At 41.6% G+C, this 20183-nt stretch overlaps 1 protein-coding gene across 5 annotated transcripts in view; it reads right to left on the reverse strand.

Moving 5' to 3' along the window:
• The window catches only part of DEPTOR (DEP domain containing MTOR interacting protein), a 119661-nt gene that overhangs the window by 13090 nt on the left and 86388 nt on the right, over positions 1-20183 (reverse strand). For all 5 annotated transcript variants that reach the window (XM_054018025.1, XM_054018027.1, XM_054018023.1 and 2 more), the window contains 2 exons: positions 18160-18230; positions 17318-17422 (listed from right to left, as the gene is read on the reverse strand). In XM_054018025.1, the coding sequence (XP_053874000.1) occupies positions 17318-17422; positions 18160-18230 (176 nt within the window). The remainder of the gene's footprint in view (positions 1-17317; positions 17423-18159; positions 18231-20183) is intronic.

Here is a 20183-nt window from a genome sequence, read left to right on the forward strand (position 1 = left end):
GTAGAAAAACATCCAAAATATTTAATAAATTTCAATTGGTATTCTATTTTTTAACAGTGCAATTAATCACGATACATTTTTTTAATTGCGATTAATTTTTTTGAGTTAATCGCATGAGTTAACTGTGATTAATCGACAGCCCTAATAATCTTTAATTAAAGATTAATCTTTAATTCCTGGAGACTCCAGGCCAATCCTGGAGGGTTGGCAACCCTAGTCTAACAGTGTAAGAGAGGAAACAGTGCAGGCGAGGATGAGGTGAGAGTAACAGTGACAGGAACACACGGTTCCACAGAATAGCTGTGTGCACAATGAGCAGCCGGAGTCAAAAAATTTACTGTGAAATCCTGACCTCATTGTAGTCAATGGGAGTTTTGCCATTGAGTTCTACTGTTACTATTAATTACAGTATTACCACAGCGCCTGGGATGCTAGTTATATAACAGGCCCCATTATGCTAGGCACTGTACATAGAACAAAAAGACCCTGCCCCAGAGAGGTTACACATATAACACAAGAGACACCAGAGGGATACAGACAGACAGATGGACGAGCACAAGGAAACAGTGAGACAACATTGGTCAGCATGACAGGCAGTGGTCTCAGCAAACCTAACCATTATCAAGTGCTTTGTAGGCATGATGGCAAAGGAGAGTTTTAAGGAAGGTTCTGAAGAAGGTTAATGAGGTAGCTTGGAAGGTTTTTATGGGGAGTTCCTCCCAAGTGTGAGGGGCAGCAACGGAGGTAGTGGGGAGGGCTTGGGGGGAAGACTAAGAGCTCTGTTTTAGCCATGAGTTTAGCTTCAACTGATGGCTAGACATCCATATGGAGATCTCAGAAGGAGAGGCTGAAATTTTAGTTTGGATCGGAGACTGTTTGGAGGGTAGGATTTCACTCAGAACTTTTAAAAACTATTAAATAAATAATAGTCATTCTTACTGGCCATCTGCCTACTGATAATCTGAGTATTCACTAATATTCTATGAATACCGTTTACGAATAAACATTTAGTTCTTAAAATAACATTCTTGTATTGATTTTACAATTAACATTAGCCTTCCTTCCCTTTACAAAACGGTTCGTAACAGTGTTTCTTTGATTTTAGTATGCACAATGTTTTAAGTTTGAGAGAAAGTCTTGAAATATAATAAAATACTAGGAATTCCTGCAGCAACACTTGGCATAAGTGAATATTGCAAAATTTCACTGGAACTATCCCAAAGAAGCACTTAATTTTATAGATGCCTGAATGCAAATATTAGTGAGGTCAGTGAAGAAAAGAGCATTAAAGCAGGGATGAAAACTGGATGCAATACTCCATACCGTACCAAAAGTGCAGTTTTAACAGATACAAAACAGCGGATCACTTTTTATTTTAAAAAATATATTTATCATAGAATCATAGAAGATTAGGGTTGGAAGAGATCTCAGGAGGTCATCTAGTCCAACCCCCTGCTCAGAACAGGACCAACACCAACTAAATCATTCCCGCCAGGGCTTTGTCAAGCCGGGCCTTAAAAACCTCTAAGGATGGAGATTCCACCACTTCCCTAGGTAACCCATTCCAGTGCTTCACCACCCTGCCTAGTGAAATAGTTTTTCCTAATATCCAACCTAGACCTCCCCCACTGCAACTTGAGACCATTACTCCTTGTTCTGTCATCTGCCACCACTAAGAACAGCCAAGCTCCATCCTCTTTGGAAGCCCCCTCCAGGTAGTTGAAGTCTGCTATCAAATCCCCCCTCACTCTTCTCTTCTGCAGACTAAATAAGCCCAGTTCCCTCAGCCTCTCCTCATAAGTCATGTGCCCCAGCCCCCTAATCATTTTCGTTGCTCTCCGCTGGACTCTCTCCAATTTTTCCATATCCTTTCTGTAGTGGGGGGCCGAAAACTGGATGCAATACACCAGAAGTGACCTTGCCAGTGCTGAATAGAACGGAATAATCAGTTCCCTCGATCTGCTGGCAATACTCCTACTAATGCAGCCCAATATCAAATACTATTAGCCTTCTTGGCAACAAGGGCACACTGTTGACTCATATCCAACTTCTCGTCCATTGTAATCCCCAGGTCCTTTTCTGCAGAACTGCCGCTTAGCCAGTCGGTCCCTAGCCTGTAGCAGTGCATGGGATTCTTCCGTCCTAAGTGCAGGACTCTGCACTTGTCCTTGTTGAACCTCATCAGATTTCTTTTAGCCCAATCCTCCAATTTGTCTAGGTCACTCTGGACCCTATCCCTACCCTCCAGTGTATCTACCTCTCCCCCCAGCTTAGTGTTATCCGTGAACTTGCTGAACAAAACCAGCCCCAGGACTGACCCCTGGGGCACTCCGCTTGATGCTGGCTGTCAACTAGACATTGAGCCGTTGATTACTACCCGTTGAGCCTGACGATCTAGACAGCTTTCTATCCATCTTCTAGTCCATTCATCCAATCCATACCTTTTTAACTTGCTGGCAAGAATACTGTGGGAGACCATATCAAAAGCTTTGTTTTCCCCATATCCACAGAGCCAATTATCTCATCATAGAAGGCAATCAGGTTGGTCAGGCATGACTTGCCCTTGGTGAATCCATGTTGACTGTTCCTGATCACCTTCCTCCTCCAAGTGCTTCAAAATGGATTCCTTGAGGACCTGCTCCATGATTTTTCCAAGGAATGAGGTGAGGCTGACTGGTCTGTAGTTCCCCAGATTCTCCTTCTTCCCTTTTTTATGCAATGATACAGTGTGAATCCTGGGCCCAGTGAAGTCATTACTGACTTCAACAGTGCCAGGATTTCACCCATACTCATTATCTGTGCAGTTGTGCTGCCACCCAATTAACAGCAAATTTCTAGTTCATGAAGTTGCCACAAGTATGATTCAGTCTTCTTCCAGAGCAAAACCAAATTAAAATGGATTATTGGGTTTCAGGGGATACTTCATCAATTGATAATTTCTGAAAACAGCTGGATATAGTGCTGGATAGAGTCCAGGTATTTTCAGTTCTCCAAAATCCTTCCAAATAGTGTTAGCACCCAACGCTAGAGACGGAAGTATCCCCTGAAACCACCCAAGCCATCTGAACTTGTTTCTGCTGAAGGAGAAAATGGAACTATGCTTTTGTAAGTTCTTTGGGACAGAGACATCCTTTTTGTTCTAAGTTTCTACAGCACCTAGCACAGTGGGGTCCTGGTTAGGACTGCCAATTTTGGATGGGCGTATTCCTGGAGGTTTCATCACATGACATAATCTTTAATTAAAGAGTAATCCTTTAATTCCTGGAGACTACAGGACAATCCTGGAGGGTTGGCAAACCCAGGACTCCTGGTCCAATGCTGGACTTATAGGCACTATGATAATACAAATAATAAATAATAATAGCTTATGTTTAATTCATGAACCAGAATCTTGCTGTGGATGGGTTGGTACCACAACTGCACATATAATTTAAAAAATAAAGTAGATGTGGCAGTGATAGGTGTCAAGCCTTTTCAGATTTACATGTTAGCAAAGTGAAAAAAACCACTAACCAGTTCAGAATTAGGCCTTATTCTGCTGTCATATGTCACCACTTTAAAAAAATGAAAATACCAGGGGTGAAATTCTGGCTCCATTGATGTCAGTAGCAAAACTCCTATTGTCTTGAATAGGGCAAGGATTTCATCCCCAGGCTATACCCAGATCCTAGACACTTTAAACAAGAGCACAGCTTGTTATTTGTAAGTGTTAAAATCTTGAAGATGAACTGCAAAGCACATGAAAAAAGTTGTCACCTTGTATTGTCCCTTGTTATGTATAACAGTGCTATAATTTTTTGGTTTACTTTTATGTTAAAAATATCAGGTCCTGACTTCTCACTTTTTGCTGCAGGCAAGATATTTGGAAGACTTAGATGGTGACTTCACATGAGGATGAAACCTGAACTGCAGTTCTCTCAGCTTTCAACTGAGGGGAAGAGGATGTTCAGCTGGTAAAAATTTAAAGAAACATTTATACAATAGAACCTCAGAGTTACGAACACCTCCGGAATGAAGGTAGTTCACAACTCTGAACAAAACGTTATGATTGTTCTTTTGTTCCTTCAAAAGTTGACAATTGAACATTGACTTAACTTTTCTTTTATTTTTTTGTTAGTAGTTTATCTTTAACACAGTACTGTGCTGTATTTGCTTTTTTGTTTGTTTGTCTCTCTCTGCTGCTGCTTGATTGTGTACTTCCGGTTCCAAGTGAGGTGTGTGGTTGACTGGTCAGTTCGTAACTCTGGTGTTTGTAACTCTGAGGTCCTACTGTAAAACTTGGTATCCGCTCGCTGCTTATTTGAGGCCAGAGAGAACCTCCGCTCATTCCAGCTTCCTGTTGTGAGATCCAGACCCTCCAAAGAACTTGTCAGGGTCCCCCAAGAAAAGGATGGAAATCAAGTTTTAATCCAAAAATGTTAAGTTTTTTTTTAAAATACTCCCCATCCAATTTAAGGTAATCATTAAATGTCATAGAGGAGCAGTAACGAACACACTTTTTGTTTGTTTATTATTTTTCCTTGTAAGAAGTGTAATGTACAGAATCTAATTTATGATCTTGTATGTGAAAATGTTCATACCTTCAGTTGTCCAACTAGTAACAAAGTTCCTGAAATAATTCATCCCATGTTGAACAAATAACCGTATTCACAAGTACTCTGAATTGAGATACTGTCAGAGAAGATCCAAGGAAAGATGTATGTTTGCCCCCTCGAAATAAAGGGAAACACAAACAGTTCTGGGGTGACCTGCTTCCATCCTATTAATCTTTACATTGTCATATTGGAAGAGGGAAGGAGATAAAATCAGAGGTCCTAAAAGCCACCTGGCAACTTAGCATTTTGGATCCCTCAAACGTGCTTCATGAAATCCCTGTTGTATTAGTACAATGAGGGCTGGAACATCACATTTTGACTACTACTGTACATGATCCAAAGGTTTAAATATGAGCAACATCCTTTTCAACATATCTGAGTTTACTGCAATAAAACAGAATCAACTGCAGCTGTGTGTTCAGCTCTGTAAATATCCCTAGCAAATGTGTAATTGGCTGTAGAGTGGGTGGTGTGGGAGTAGGCAAGGATCCAGTTCTTGCATAAAACACAGGATTCGCTCTCCAGAGAACTGCAGTTCTCTTTCATTCTCTATCGAGGCTTTAAGCTTGCTTAATGTCATAACAGTGTTCCCAGAAAATGCTTATTAGAAAATGTGGGGCAATTTCCAGTAAAGAAAAATAACATCATTTATGGAATAACAGATGTGTCCACATTACAATTCCTATGCACCCTATCCTTCAGTCTTTACTCAGACAAAATTCTCACTGGAGTTTGGAATAACGGAAGGTTTTTTTTTGTTTTTGTAATAAGGACTATGGGATCAGGCTATTTAAATGTGAAAGTTGACATTTTTCCACAGGATTGTTTAGAATAAAGCAAGTGATTGCATTTTAAAAGCTAACAATTTAATTTTTATGGTGCTCCAAACCCAGAGGCCTCTATGACTGAGGGACAAAATTAGTAACTGAAGTAGCTACATAATAAAGTAACTAAAATAAGGTCGCACATTCAACTGCACTGAGCATCCAAGGCTCCAAGTGGAGGAAATGGGAATTTGACCATTGATTTCACTGGGAGTGGAGTTAGGCCAACACTTTTGTAAATCCCATGAATAAAGTCACTTAAATCAAATAATTGGAATGGGCAAAATAGACAAATAGAACAAAGAAAGGCCTGGGGTTAGGTGATCTGAATTCTGTTCTCCACTCTGCAATGGACAGCTTCTGTGACCCTGTGCAAGTCACTGAGCTCCTGTGTGTCCAATTCTTACCATCTACAAAAGGGACTGACCTACCCAATAGGGGTTGTTGTGCCAATTAATTTGTTGGTGTTTGTCAAGTGTTTTGTAACAGGTGTGCAATTTAGAAAGTTGCACACCAAGAAGAGGACAACTAGCTGCAATCCTCAAAGCACATTGTTAGAAAGTAGTAATAATATTCACTAAGCCTGGGAGCCTACAATACTTTTGTCCATGTTTAATGTTATACTTATAAGTAATCCCACAGAAGTCAACAGGGTTACTCGCATGCATAAAGTTAAACATGTGTGAGTACTTGGAGAATCAGAGTGTAAGAGTCTAGAATGGGAGTCTTCCAAAAACAGGTATGTGGAATAAGGGAAGATAGGGCACTACTGCCTTGGAAGACTAATGTGGAATCAATGTACAGATGAAAACCCACTTTATAACTTAGAATGATTGAAACAGCATGGTCAGCAAAAGTCCCAACATGAAACACCAGGAGGTAAAGTAGATCTAGATTCAGATGCATTGGGAAAGCTTCCTCAACAACTCACTAATTGTATACTTGGCTTTAAGGACTATTATTATTTATTGTATATCACACTTTGAGGCCTATGAGAGACACTATAAATGTGTTAAATGAAAAGAGAAATGAAAGTCTGGGTGAAGTACGACATCAATAACAGAAGAATATGCTTTAGGTTGGGAATACCTCCTTTTTATGTTTGCTTTGGCATTTTTGTGCTTTTCCCCTGTGTCTACATATAAACTAGTTACTAAAAGCAAAACTATGCATAGTGAACCTGGGGTTAATAACACTACAATCATTTATTTAAAAAAATCAATGGGGACTAAATTTGACACTGCAGGTTGCCGAGTGTATAAAAAGGATCTGACATTACAAGGTGCTGAGTGCCCTGAACTTCCCCTAAACTCTCTGGGAGTAGAGGGAACTCAGTGCTTCGCTCGAACTCTAATTCTGCACATAGGGGTTGATTCCTCAGGGGGTCCCTCCTTTGAAGTGTCGAGAAGTCTCCAAAATTGATGGGATTTAAAGGCAGTCAGGAGCAGAATCGAGCCTGTAATGCGCATAAGTGGTATTCAGCATTTCTAAGCCAAACAGCTGCTCGCCTTGTTTTCACAAACAAAAGTGCAATTGTTTCTGATTGGGTATGACTAGCTAAATGGAGCCAATGCTTTAACCCAACATCTTTTCCTAATTATTCATCAATATTGTTAAAGGATGACAGCTTGTGTCTTGAACAACAACAACAACAAAACACAATGAGAATTGTGATGAAGGTTCTATTAAGTAGGTCAAGCTGATCAGAACCCCTATATGCTTTGTAAACATTTAAGCCAAGTAACAACAATGTACACAATGCTAACAATGACACCATTATGGAGGAAAATAAATTTAAAGAGTTCAGGACATTAACTAAACTGTTCTATAAGGCACTAATCCTAATTGGTGCCAAAGTGCTGACTGCAATGAGAGTTCAAAATATTCAGCGTCTTGAAGGACTGGGCCCTAATTCACTATTTATTAAACAACGTCCATCCTTATTTAATGTTCAACCTTCCTGAGACTGTAGAAATCAGGTCATGGGACAATTTTTAAAATGCGGCCCCATTATTTAAGCAGTCTCTGTTGTCTAGGAGTGATCTGCAGTAGCTCGAGAAAGCTCAAGTGTGTAAGGTCACAGCTGCTCTGTCTGGCACCAAAATCTCACCATTTAATGGGTTGTAGACCACGCTGGAATTTAGAAGTTGTATCAAAACACAAGCACAGCACTGTTTTACACGGCAGCTGAAACCAAGACCGCTTTATCTCTGTCTGAATGGATATAGCTGTAATGGCTCAGAAACAATTAAGAAAAGCAAATACACAAATCCTGGGTATGTGGATATTTGCGCTATAATGTCATAAAACTCCCTCCTTGTTCAGAAATATTTTTTAAACCTACATTTTATTTTAAAAGTGTGACTTGGTTTAAAATAAAACAACCCTAACTAAGAGCTAGCAGATAACTTTTTGAAATGTGTTTGCAGCTGATATCAAAAGATGGTAACGTATAGATACAAGTATAGTATGTTCATTGTTTCCCAGTGATGTTTTAGAAAGCAGACACACAAACACTGGGTTAAATTCTCATGTCATTTTACACAGTCGTAAACTCAGACACAATGGAGGGACCAAAATCTGACACATCATGAAGAATTCATATTTTTGGAATATTTCAGTTCTTATAAGGAAAGTTGGCTGATTTCTTTTATGGACCTATAAAGCTCTCTGTTATAATACTGTCTTTAAAAAAAACTACACTGTTATCAACAACATAGTACTCTTTTACATCGTCGTTATGGGTCAGATTCAGATCTGGTGTAGGCAGGTGCAACTCCACTGAATTCAGGTCAAATATGTTTAAGTACAATTGCAAACATGATATTACGGTGAAATTCAGACTTATGCACAAAGCAAACTCATTCTATTCTGTAGGTTCTTATACTACCCTCATTACCATAGTATCTGAGTATCTTCCAACTGTGAATTTAGCAACATGACTAACATCTCTCTCGTAGTTCAGGCACAGGACTAGGAGTCAGGAGATCTCAAACAGACAAAAACTATGTCCCACTTAAGTGCCACTTGAGCCATATTTTGTGGTTCCATGGGTCTTGTCTTAGTCCTCTGAATAGGGGTGAATTTTACCCGTATAACTTTATGGGCTAACATTTCAGATCCTGAATACTCAGACTAGGACTCCTTTGTCATTTAGCCTGGCTCCCATGCTAGCTTTAGCAAGGCCCGCAGACCAAACAGAAAGTGCCATGCAAAGCTGGCTAAATTTTTTAAAACTAATTTTACATCCAATAATTCAGAGAGGAGAAGTCCAAAGTCTACCAAAGCAGATGCAGTCTCTCCCCACCAACTCCTGCCTTCTTCATGATGACTATGCACTCAAAGACATCTGCCTGCAGTTGGGTGAAGATTTCGTAATCATCCAAAACACACCCAAAATAAAGAGCAGGGTCTCTGAAAAGATATCTTTGAAACAGACCAACCCTTAAACAACCTTATGGACAAAAACACAACTAAAGAAACAACTTGACTGCACTGCAGGGTGGTGGACAGAGGGAAACATAGTGACCAGACAACAAATATGAAAAATCGGGACGGGGGTGGGGGGCAATAGGAGGCTATATAAGAAAAAGACCCCAAAATTGGGAATGTCCCTATAAAATTGGGACATCTGGTCACCCTAGATTGAAAGGGTGTGGGGAATGCATGCCAGAGGGACATAAGGACGGGCCCTCTACCCCATCAGCTCTCTGCCTCCTATTGGTCAGCCCGAGGGAGGTGGGAGTGGATTGGCTCCTCGCTCGCCCCACCTCAATTTAAACTCTTGCCCTAGTCTTCTGGAGCCTCTTGCTCCACTATCATTACCTCACCTTTCCTCCATGTAGTTGTAATACAGGAGCTGTGTTTTCTGGAATCTGCGGGTCTGACAGATTGCCAGTTTTGTAGGTCAAGAGGGAATTGTTTATTGTTGGGGCCAAATCAGCAGCTGGTGGGTTTTTTCACCTTCTTCACAGCACCATGCAGGTGCAATCAGATTAAATAGGAACAGGACTTGGAGATTAGCTTTAGTGACTTGTATGAATGTTTATTTTGTCACAACTTGCAGCCAAGGTCCAGTGCAGATAAAAGGCCAAAAGGGCCAGCTCCCAGAAGTAAAGAGACATGGGACTTTTACTGGAGGATGCTGGGCCTATGGGGAAAAGGGGAGATCTGGAGTCTTAGCAGACTGAGGTCTAGCTTTGTTACCCTCTGTTTCCCTCACAGGGGTGCGGGGAGGAGGGGGGGGAGAAGATTGTGTCCTCGATCACCTGCGACTCCTAATCAAATGGCCAGTTGGCTTCCAAAGTATAACCCATGTTACCTAACCCCAGTGAATACTCAGCAGCTGTGAAACTGCTGCTCTGCAAAGCATGTCTCTCTTTTAAAGCCAGTCCCTGCAAAACTTGGTTAGGAAATCCAGAGTGCACTGGAGAATGTAGCACAGCTCGGGGGGACATAAGCAAACTTTGGTAAACCAGGAATTTACATTTATCAGAGTTTGTACCATACAAAGTTCCACACAATGGACGCCAATCCTTCCTCCCTGTTCTGAAGGGACCATTTCTCGAGCACAGGCAGGTATTTCAGTCTCTATTGCCCCCATTTGCATGAAAATCTGTGTCACCGATGATGTAGTTACCCATCCACAGGGAACTAGAGACCATGTAATCATCTCACAAGGCCGAGTCAATTTGTTCTAATGGTTCCGATTTATACACATGTATCATCTGTGTGTACAGTGCTTTGAGATCACAGAGAGCTAAGTATCATTATGGGGAGAGTGACTGGCTCAAAGTCACCCAGTGAATCAGTGGCCAAGGCAGGAATAGAATCCCAGTTTCCTAACGCCACATCCCATGTCCTATCAACCCAGCCACATTGCTGTCTCCTCCAATTAGTGCCAACTTAGGTCAGATTCAACCAGCCACTCAGCAATGAAACCTTGCATCTTGCTACCATGCTCCTAAAACAGGCAGTTCCCTGCTACTCAGAAAGTTATGACATTTTCAAATCACACCCCAGACCCCAAGATTCTGCCACAGAAGAAGAATGAAAGAGAAATTGTAGTTGCAAGGTAAGGAGATGGGCAAGGGCGTTGAATCCCAAAGGGGACTAGCTAATAACTAGGAGGGAGAAGGTGGCTGAGGAAATATTGCATGATTTAAATAAACCTAAAGATCGTTTGCTAATGTTATAGATGGTCACCATCCTAGGAACTCACTGGTTATACTCACTGTACTCTAGAAGGATGGCAAAAGAAAGCTTTGGCAAAGCTGGTCTGCATTTAGCAGGCGGACTAAGTTTTGGAAGTGACTTAGTATGTAGACCCAACTCCCAAGGTCAGATTTTCCATCACAGACTCCCTTATTAAGAGAATCTTGTTTTTCACTATGATTTTTCTTTGCTTGTTTGTTTGAAGATAAAAAAGTGATCTTCTTAATGAGTCAATTGTGTTCACTAACATCACAAACAACAGAAACATTTCCTGCAATTACTAAAACACTGCAGGATTGGACTCCCGAATGAATAGCAGCAAAATTAGACATCTAGTGCCTGATTCAGCTCCTGTTGCAGTCAATAGCAAAATGCCCGTAATTTAAATGGTATACGATCCACTGCTTAATTCCCTGCTTGAGCAGAGGAACCACATTACTTCCATAAATTAGCATCAGAAATATTTCTGTGTCAAAAACTAGGCATAGGAATTACTTTAAAATCCAAATATTAACTCAGAAGTTACTATATTGCCATTAGTAGAGGGTTTAAATAAGCCCTTTTGCTTCATTATACACTATAAATGCAAGAAATTTTTATTTTTTCAAAAAAGCTTTTTTTTTTTTTGTTCTAAATCAGTGGTCAACAACCCGTCGATCGTGATCAACTGCTTGATCCTGGAGACTCTCCCAGTCGATCGTGATCTCCAGCTGTGACAGCGCCACACCACTCCCGGAAGCGGCCAACATGGCCCTGCGGGGGGGGGGGGGAGGGAGACAGGGTCTCCGCGCGTTGCTCCTGCTTGCAAGCACCACCCCCGCAGCTCCCATTGGCCGGGAATGGGGAACTGTGGCCAATGGAAGCTGTGGGAGCGATGGCTGCAGAAAGGGGCCGCGCATGGAGCCACGGTGCCCCCACAGGGGCTGCAGGGGCATGTTGGCCCCTTCCGGGAGCGGCGTGGCCATGTGGTGCACTATTGGCTGGCAGGGTGCGGGGGTGGACCGGTTCAGAATGGGGAGGAGGTGCCAATGTGCCTGAGTAGGGCCAGGGCAGGCAAGGAGCCTGCTTTAGCCCTGTTGCACCACCAATCGGGAGCCGCCTGAGGTAAGTGCCCCCCCAGTGGGAGCCCACCTCCTTACCCCCACCCCCCTCCCGGAGCCAGGACCCCATACTCCCTCCTGCACCCCAACCCACTGCCCCAGCCCTGACCCCCCCCTCCCAGAGCCAGCACCCCATACCCCTTCCTGCACCCCAACACCTTGCCCCAGCCCTGACCCCCCTCCCAGAGCCAGTACCCCATATCCCCTCCTGCACCCCAACACTCTGCCCAAGCCCAGAGCCCCCTCCTACACCCATATTCCCTCCCAGAGCCTGCATCCTGCACCTCCTCCTGCACCCGAACACTCTGCCCAAGTCCAGAGCCCCCTCCTGCACCCAAACTCCCTCCCAGAATTTGCACCCCTCACCCCCTCCCTAGCCTCCTGCCCCAGGCTCAGCCCAGAGCCCCCTCCCACACTGCGAATCCCTCAGCCCCAGCCCCCTGCCCCAGCCTGGTGAAAGTGAGTGAGGGTGGTGGAGAGCGAGTGACGGAGCGAGGAGGGGGATGGAGTAAGCGGGGCGGGGCCTCGGGGAAGAGACGGGGTAGATCCTGGGTTGCCCTTAAATTCAAAAAGTGATCTTGGGCGTAAAAAGATTGGAGATCACTGCTCTAAATTAAGATCTTGTCTGCTCTGGAAGATTCTATGGTGGCTGAAAAAAACCTATAGCTGTCTCTTTAATGGCAAAAATGAGACCTGTAGCTCACCACTGATATGTACCAGTGTGGTGCCAGCTTTGACAGCAATGTATGGTTGGAGAATAGTGGTAACAAATCCTGAACCTGCCTGAGCACTGTCTGTGCCCTGCAGCTTACAATGGTGCAACCACTGGTGAAGCTGCCCAGCCGCATACTGGTGATGAATGACGACTCCCATGTTTGCCAGTGCAGAAGCAGCCGTTGTGAAGTGATGGGATGACAGGAGTCCAGAGAGTGAAAGCTGCACAGCGTTAGTTAGACGGTTGAACACCCCATGCTTTTTGTTTATGCCTGTTTACCATCAATGGCTAATGAACATTTTGGGGAAATGATGTATTTCATAGGTTTCAACATCGTCAGCCTTTTAATTAAGATGTGAGACCTCCGAATACAGAAAATACTCCAGCAAATCAGGGGAGACCAGAACTGATACTACTGATGTTTCTAAAGAGATAAACAAGCATGAAACTCAGTCCTCTCAGCGTGTTTCAGGCCTTCTTTATACTTCATAAAGGGCAAAAGTCTCATTTTTTAAAAATCCCTTGTGGGTCACTGTCACAGGATGTGCTAGCCCTTTAAGATCCAGTTCCACCTGAGCCTAGTTTTCTCCTCTGTCATGGGGTCTGGAGGTTAGAGATAATATGATCAAGAATGAGCCAGGTGGTTGTGGGATGACTATCTAAGAGGCAGCCTGCACTCAGTGTAGAGAGAGACTCACCAGGACTAGGTGCTAGGGAGTGCTGAGGAGCTCTCTACTCAAGAGAGCAGAGGCAGGACCTGGGAGAGGTCCTTCACAGTTGCCAAGATGGTAACCCATGAGCAGAGCCTTAGAGACTTTGCTAAAGAGGCTGGATGAAGGCCTAGAAGAAGCAGACCATGTAGGAAGCTGTCCAGGGGAAAGTGAAGCAGGGGTTTTGAGTGAAAGGACAGTGACCGGGAGTCCCGGTTTAAGGACCCTGGGCTGGAACCCAGAGTGGAGGAAGGTTTGGGCTCCTCCTACAGCTCCAACTGGCAGTGGTGGGTATAAAACCCTGCACTGAGGGGAAAAGGGTGATTGACCTCTGAAAAAGAGACCCTTGAGTGGGACCACCTGAACTCTTTAGAGCCTGGAGAGGGTAGACAGGACTTGTTTAGGCCAACTTTATTTGCCCCAGAACAGGAGGTCTTGCAACTTAATTATAGTGCCATGTCACCTCAATGCACCAAGATATTCTATCAGTAAGTGGCGACTGTGGACCTGTAGGGAAATGGGTCACAGAGTGGGAAAATCAAAATGTGATGTCACACCCACATGAGGCAGGCATGGCAACTATTAAGTGAGTGTTGGAGAGCAAATAGCCACTAATCCATTTTACGTGTTGCTTATAGCATAGCAGAGGTATTTTCAGATCCACTGAGGTTTGAAACACTTCAAATTATTCTCGAAGCATCATAACACCAAACTGCCTGAAAGCAATTTTTGTCTTTGTTTTTTTAAAGATATATTTCCACTAAGAAAAAATAAATAAATGAAAACAGACCCTGCTGCTACAACTTGCTCTTGTTCAGCACGAATCACAGGACACTGAAAGCTAAAATAGACTTCTGTTCTCTGATCATCCAATTGAGTCTCTGTTGCAGAATGTAGCTTATAAACCCCCTGAAGCCCTGCCATACCTAGCCATACTTAGTTGGATAAGTGCAGGAGAGAGTTGCAGTTTCAATTTGAAATTTTCTTCCTTTTGTCAATTTAAGTCAAAACCAAACTGGACATTATTGTAGAACAGGTTTTATGGTAAAAACTTTCAAACCTGGCTCACTGAATTTAGACTCCTAAAGCCATATTTAGACACCTATGTATAAAAAGGCCTGATCTTTCAGAAGAGCTGAGCACCCACAAACCCAGTGAAGTAGATGAGACCAGCAGGTGCCGAGCACCTGAAAACTGGGCCTCTTATACATAGGTGTCAGGTTTAAAAATTGTGGGCACATATATATTCCAACCATTACATTAGTAACACTAACCACAGTCTGTTATTATACATATTTGTCTCTACCCCCTCCACATAGCCTGTGTTTAAGAACACAGCTACAGTGTGCCATGTAACACATTTATCACCAACTTTTTTGATTGTTCACCCTTCCTAAATAAAAGCATTTCTGAATTGAATCTCTGTCTAATGTACTTATCAAATTCAGCAGCCATTTGGTCACACAACCCTACTGAAATATCAGTAGGCTTCAGTGTTTTCATGTAGTAATCGGAACCAGATGGCAGACATGTCATTGGTGTTTTTATATAATCAGTACCATTTTTGTATAAGATGGGAATTCTAAGAATGAACTGCATCTGCTTCAACAGCACAATATGCTATTACACTATGTAAATATTTATCCATGGTCTCTTTCACTCAGTCACTTGGGGCTTAATCCTGTAAGATAGTGAGAACATCCTTTTGACATGCTCAGTTCCCTTTGCAGTCATCTCACAAGAGCCATTTAACACATTGCTGGATCCGAGTCTGATGGCCAAATACTAAGAGTTGCTTTGTACCTTCAAAGACCACTGAAATCAATGGAAGCAGTGGTTTCTCAGTCGCTCTAAGGATGTGGCCTTTACTCTGCAATCAAATCATTTCAGACCACAGATCTAAAGTAGTCATCTGTGAATGTAAAACAAGGAAGAGACTTACGGGGCTGACTGCCTAGCTCTGCCATTAAAGATCACACGGAAAGCAGAACCATGTAGACAGACCTGATGGTACTGAGAGAGCCCTGTACCATAATCCCAAAGCAGTGCTCAAAGCAGGGGTATAAGTGATTATACCATATCCCAAATCTCACTGCTACCAGCTGAAAGTCAGGGAAGGGGGAACAGGGGTATGTGATCATGTTTTATGGGGTGGAAAGGATTGGGTGGCATTGCTAGCAAATTGTGTAATATTAAACCCTTAGGTATAAAACTATAAATATTTGTTTGCTGGTTATTATTCTGGGGCCTCAGATGTATACTCCATATTTTAATAATGAGCTTTGTCCCCCTCCCAGACTTAATGCTATGTGCTAAATTCCCCAAACAGGATAGAGGGACAATCAGCAAATTGGTAATAAAAAATGTACCTTTTTTTTAATCTCATTCACAGGTCCTAACGAGCAGACCTGCACTGAACACTAGTTTCTACTAGGTGTATTGTCCCATCATGCACTCTGGTGGCTACATCTGTTCCACCATTAAAGAATGCTGCCTACTGAATAAATCAAGTGGTTTTATCAGCCAAGACTGCATAAGGCGTAGTTCCAAAAACGAACTCTTCTATAAAGTGACACGCTGAGTCTGGGCTTTTCCTCAAAATGTTGCCCTTTTTATCATAGCCAGTTTTCCTTGTTATGGTACAGTGCTCAGAGCAATACTGGCAGACAAAGCTTCTTACACCAAAACACATCTTCACTGCCAGCAGTTATTATGCCTAATGTTCTATTTGAAATATGCCTGCCTCTGTGCTTCTAAAAAGGGGAAAGATTTACTTTGGGGGGCATACATACATTATAATGTATTGTTACATACTTTCTTTAAATAGTCCAGACAGAAGAGTTTTGAAAACAGACAGCTTAAGTAAACAGACCAAGCTTTTCAAATGTGACGTCTCAAATTAAATACCTAATTCCACGGGAGTCTAGCACCCACATTTCATTAGGAGTGGCAAGTGCTCAGTACCTCTGAAAATCAAGCCACCTATATAGGTGCCTAAATATAGACTTAGGTGCCTACTTTTTGAAAAGTTTGATCAGAATGTTTGAAGTGCGGCTCTACTCTGAAAAGAGACGCTATAAAATAGCACCATTGAGCTTATCAGATCTGCTCTGTGTGTGTGTTCAGAGCAATTTCTGCTGATTTTAGTGACTAAAATAAGTTTTTACTATTTGCCTCTATGAGTGCTGTGGAGTTAAGAGTGTGCTGCATTCCATTCCTTCTTGTATATCAAACTCTTTATTAAGTTCCCACTGAAAGCAACTGCGTTGCATGTGCATCATTGATGACATAAGTGGAATACAATGAAGTTACATGAGTGTACCTGAAGGCATAATTTGGCCTGTAAAACCTCTATTGCAGTTTATGAAGCATGAAATCGACAGAACCCAGCTTAAGTTTATCATCCCAGAGTGAAGGGATGACATTTTAAAACAAAACCCCACTATGTTTACTGGTGAAATGAGCAAATTAGAGCTGAAGTCATTTAGACAATAAATATGAAACCCCACAACGCTATTTTTACAAAGTCACATTTCAGAGGAGAACCACATTATCGTAATTTGGTAAAATGCAGAGAGAATAAAGATTGCTATAAACCACTTGAGTAAACTGCTACATTCAGGGTTCTGAACATCAACATGAATAGGAATAAGTTTGAAGTCCTGGAAGTGTAATTCCTTTATACTTTAGGCGGGATCAGTGTTCTAAGATGACCCATTTGAAGTGATATTGTCAAGATATTTTAAGTCTTTATCTAGGTTATTTATAACTGAAGATTATTCAAAGTGATAGAATTTAGAAAAAACAATTAATTTTTCACCATGTATGCTGTTTTTCTACCCTTTGCACTTGACTCAGGTTGGACATTGGAGCAAGACGGCGGTCAGTTTTCCCTTCCAGTTCTTACACATATTGGCACAATCAAATATAGCAAAAGTGACATCTGGAAAGAAAACACTAAAGAGCTTTTAGTAAAAAAAACAAGAGTCAGAGAACCTCTAAGACAGAGAGAAGAAAAGATGAAGGGTGACATTTTGGAGAAGGAGAACAACAACATTTGACCCCAAAATGCAAAAGGCTGGTGTGTCACAGTGGCTGGCCAGAGAGCATCACTGAAGGATACAGAAAACCACTAGATAAACAGCTGATGAAAAATTACCTTCATCCCTGCCGCAGCTGCAGGGCCACTGGGATCCACAGCCTGAATATGGCATGGCTTGCTCCCCCGCACAACAAAGCCCCACCCGACAGCATCACCGACAACCTTGAAAAGGAAAAAAAAGACAAAACAGTGTCCACGTAACTCATGGGGTAAAGTCCCAGTGGTTAAAGACATTATTTCAGCATCTTGTAGTCACCAGCATACAGTAAATGCGGCTCCGTGGATAGAAATACTTTACAGTGCCCTCTGCATGGGCAATTAAATCTTTATTTATAGAGAAATCTACCAAATGAATGACTGCATTTGCTTCTACTGTACTCTTCTTTTTTAAGTGACATCAGAGATGTTGACTAAAGGCTGTGAGAAGCTGTGCTTCCAATTAACAGGTTCAAAAGGGTTACTTTTTAAAAGGCTTTTCTTTTCTCTCTTATTGAATATGAATCAACATTTCAGTCTTATATTAGTCTAGTGGCCCTTTGCAACTCACATTTAAAACTTTAATTCTGGATAGGTAAATACAGTACATATTTCAAATCTCTTTATAATCTTAAGTATTAATAAAAAACAGTTCAGGACCATTAGTGCAATTAACATTACTAGATTTCTGTCAGTATAACTCTACCAAAGTCAATGGTGTTAGGCTGGCATACTGATGGGTATAATAGAGTGGAGAATCAGACTCCACATGTATAAAACTAATTTTAATGGAATCTTATGGCTGAGATTTTTAGAGCACAAGTATCAGGAAATGTAACTAGGATCTAATTATACCATCAGAAAATATTTGTTTGAACCAATTTACACAATGTATAGAAGAAAGATATGTACTGGAGACGTACTGTGAATGTTTTTCTTGCATATGGGGCTCCAGGCATCAAGAGTTCATCAGAAGTCACTGGTCTCTTTAATACTGCAAAAACATACAAAGGAGTATTAAATACAAACCTTTCTGAAGAAACTTTCATAAAGAATTGTTCTAGGATACAATGTCTTCTCTGTCTTACTTTATTTATAGGGCTTAATGTGTTGTGACCTTAGTGCACGCCTAGACTGATGCAAAGTTGTAAAAGATCATTAAAAAATCAAATATAGTATAATCCTCATTACCTGGAGGGACAATGGAGGGACTGAGATACTATGCTGACAGGCATCCTAACTCTTCCTCAGACAGAGAGACAGATTAGAAAATCTACACTACAGCAAACAATATTATTAGTATTTGTGCAGTCATTTACTCCTGGGCAAAGTGTGTGTAAAATGCTACAAAATCAGAACAGGTGTAATTGTACAGGTGTAAATGGGTGCACCAAGTGCAAGGCAATGGAGACACAGGCCCTCTATTCCTTACATTTGGCTTCCTCTGTTTTTTTAATTATGACTACGTTTGCTTCTTGTTTTCAGTGATAAACTATTTCTGATGACATCTGATTTTCTTATCTCATGGAAGCAAGCTGGAATTTTTCAGGGATAACATCCTAACATATCTGTAAGTGTCCTAAAATGCCATATATGGAAAGAAAAAGAATTCAGGAAGATACACTAATAAAAAAAATTTCTTTCACTAGGATATTGACAAAATGATCTTAAGAGTTAAACTTTGCAGATTCTGCCAGTACCATCATTCTATCTTTTTGAGATCAAAGCCAGGTCTAGTTTCTCCTTTTTAGTTATCAACTCTTACGTTTGTACTGCAAGATGTTTTTCAAGAAAATTCAACATGTTCTGTTGACTAACATGTCACTGCTCTGTAATTCAGATTCAACTGATCACAATTAGATAAATCATCTGTACTGGTGTCCTTCACAGTGTTTCCCTAAATTATGCCTTCAGGAATAGTTTCTTTTTCCCTTGTGATTGGCCAAGCCATGCCCCAGACTTCCTTTAAGTTTTCATTTCTCATGAAATACAGCAGAACTCATCCAACAACTGGTCAAGGTCCAGTTTATTAATGTTCTTCTCACCTGATCATTCTGGTTCTGCTATTGAGAAACTTTCTAAAAAACTCATTCCAGTTTAGCAGAGGATTACTTGGAGTATAGGAAAAGCTGGTAGATCCCTGCTCACTGGTCCTTGTTTCAGACTCAAAAATAAGTCTGTTAAACTGTTCTGAAGATAGAATTTATGCCTAAGTGATTATTCATTTTAAATAGAAACACTGTGTAAGGAAGGTGTCAATATATTCTTTTCTACCAAGATTTTATAATTGGCTATCTTAAGATATACTTCTTCTCACTACTCATGTGACATATATAACCAGAGCCATAAATGAATGGAAATAGTGGGTATACTTAAGATAATGCATATGTTTATCAACAACAAAAATGCCAGCCTGCTTGTCACAGTAATATTTCCATGGTATAATGAATGGTTTAACGGGAGCAAAAGTTCACCATTTAGAATACGTCATAGAAGAATCGCTGGAGAGAATACCCGACAGGTGCACCTAAAAAAGATCGCACTGTGGCAGCCACAAATTGGAACATACAGACGGCATGATGGAGATGAGTGGTAGACAGCACTTGACTTTGAGTGTGTGATGAACAAGAATGAATGTGATTCACAAAGAAAACATCCTCCACAGAGAACACTAGCACTACTGAATTATGGCTCTAGTCATGTGACCAAACTGAACCCACCACGTTCTTCTAACGTAAGACTTTACTGAAAACTCCAAGCCAAGGCCAAAGACAAGCTGTGCAATGCTCTAATGCAGTGGTTCTCAAACTTTTTTTTCGCGGACCATTTGAAAATTGCTGAGACCACTTAATGATCTTTCCCTATTCTCCCCAAGGCCACCACCTCACCTTACATGTGCGTCTTCTCCAGGGTCCAGGCACCTAATTAGTGGGTTGACTGCACGGCT

This window comes from Malaclemys terrapin, chromosome 2, assembly GCF_027887155.1.
Source record: "Malaclemys terrapin pileata isolate rMalTer1 chromosome 2, rMalTer1.hap1, whole genome shotgun sequence".
Taxonomy (NCBI): domain Eukaryota; kingdom Metazoa; phylum Chordata; order Testudines; family Emydidae; genus Malaclemys; species Malaclemys terrapin.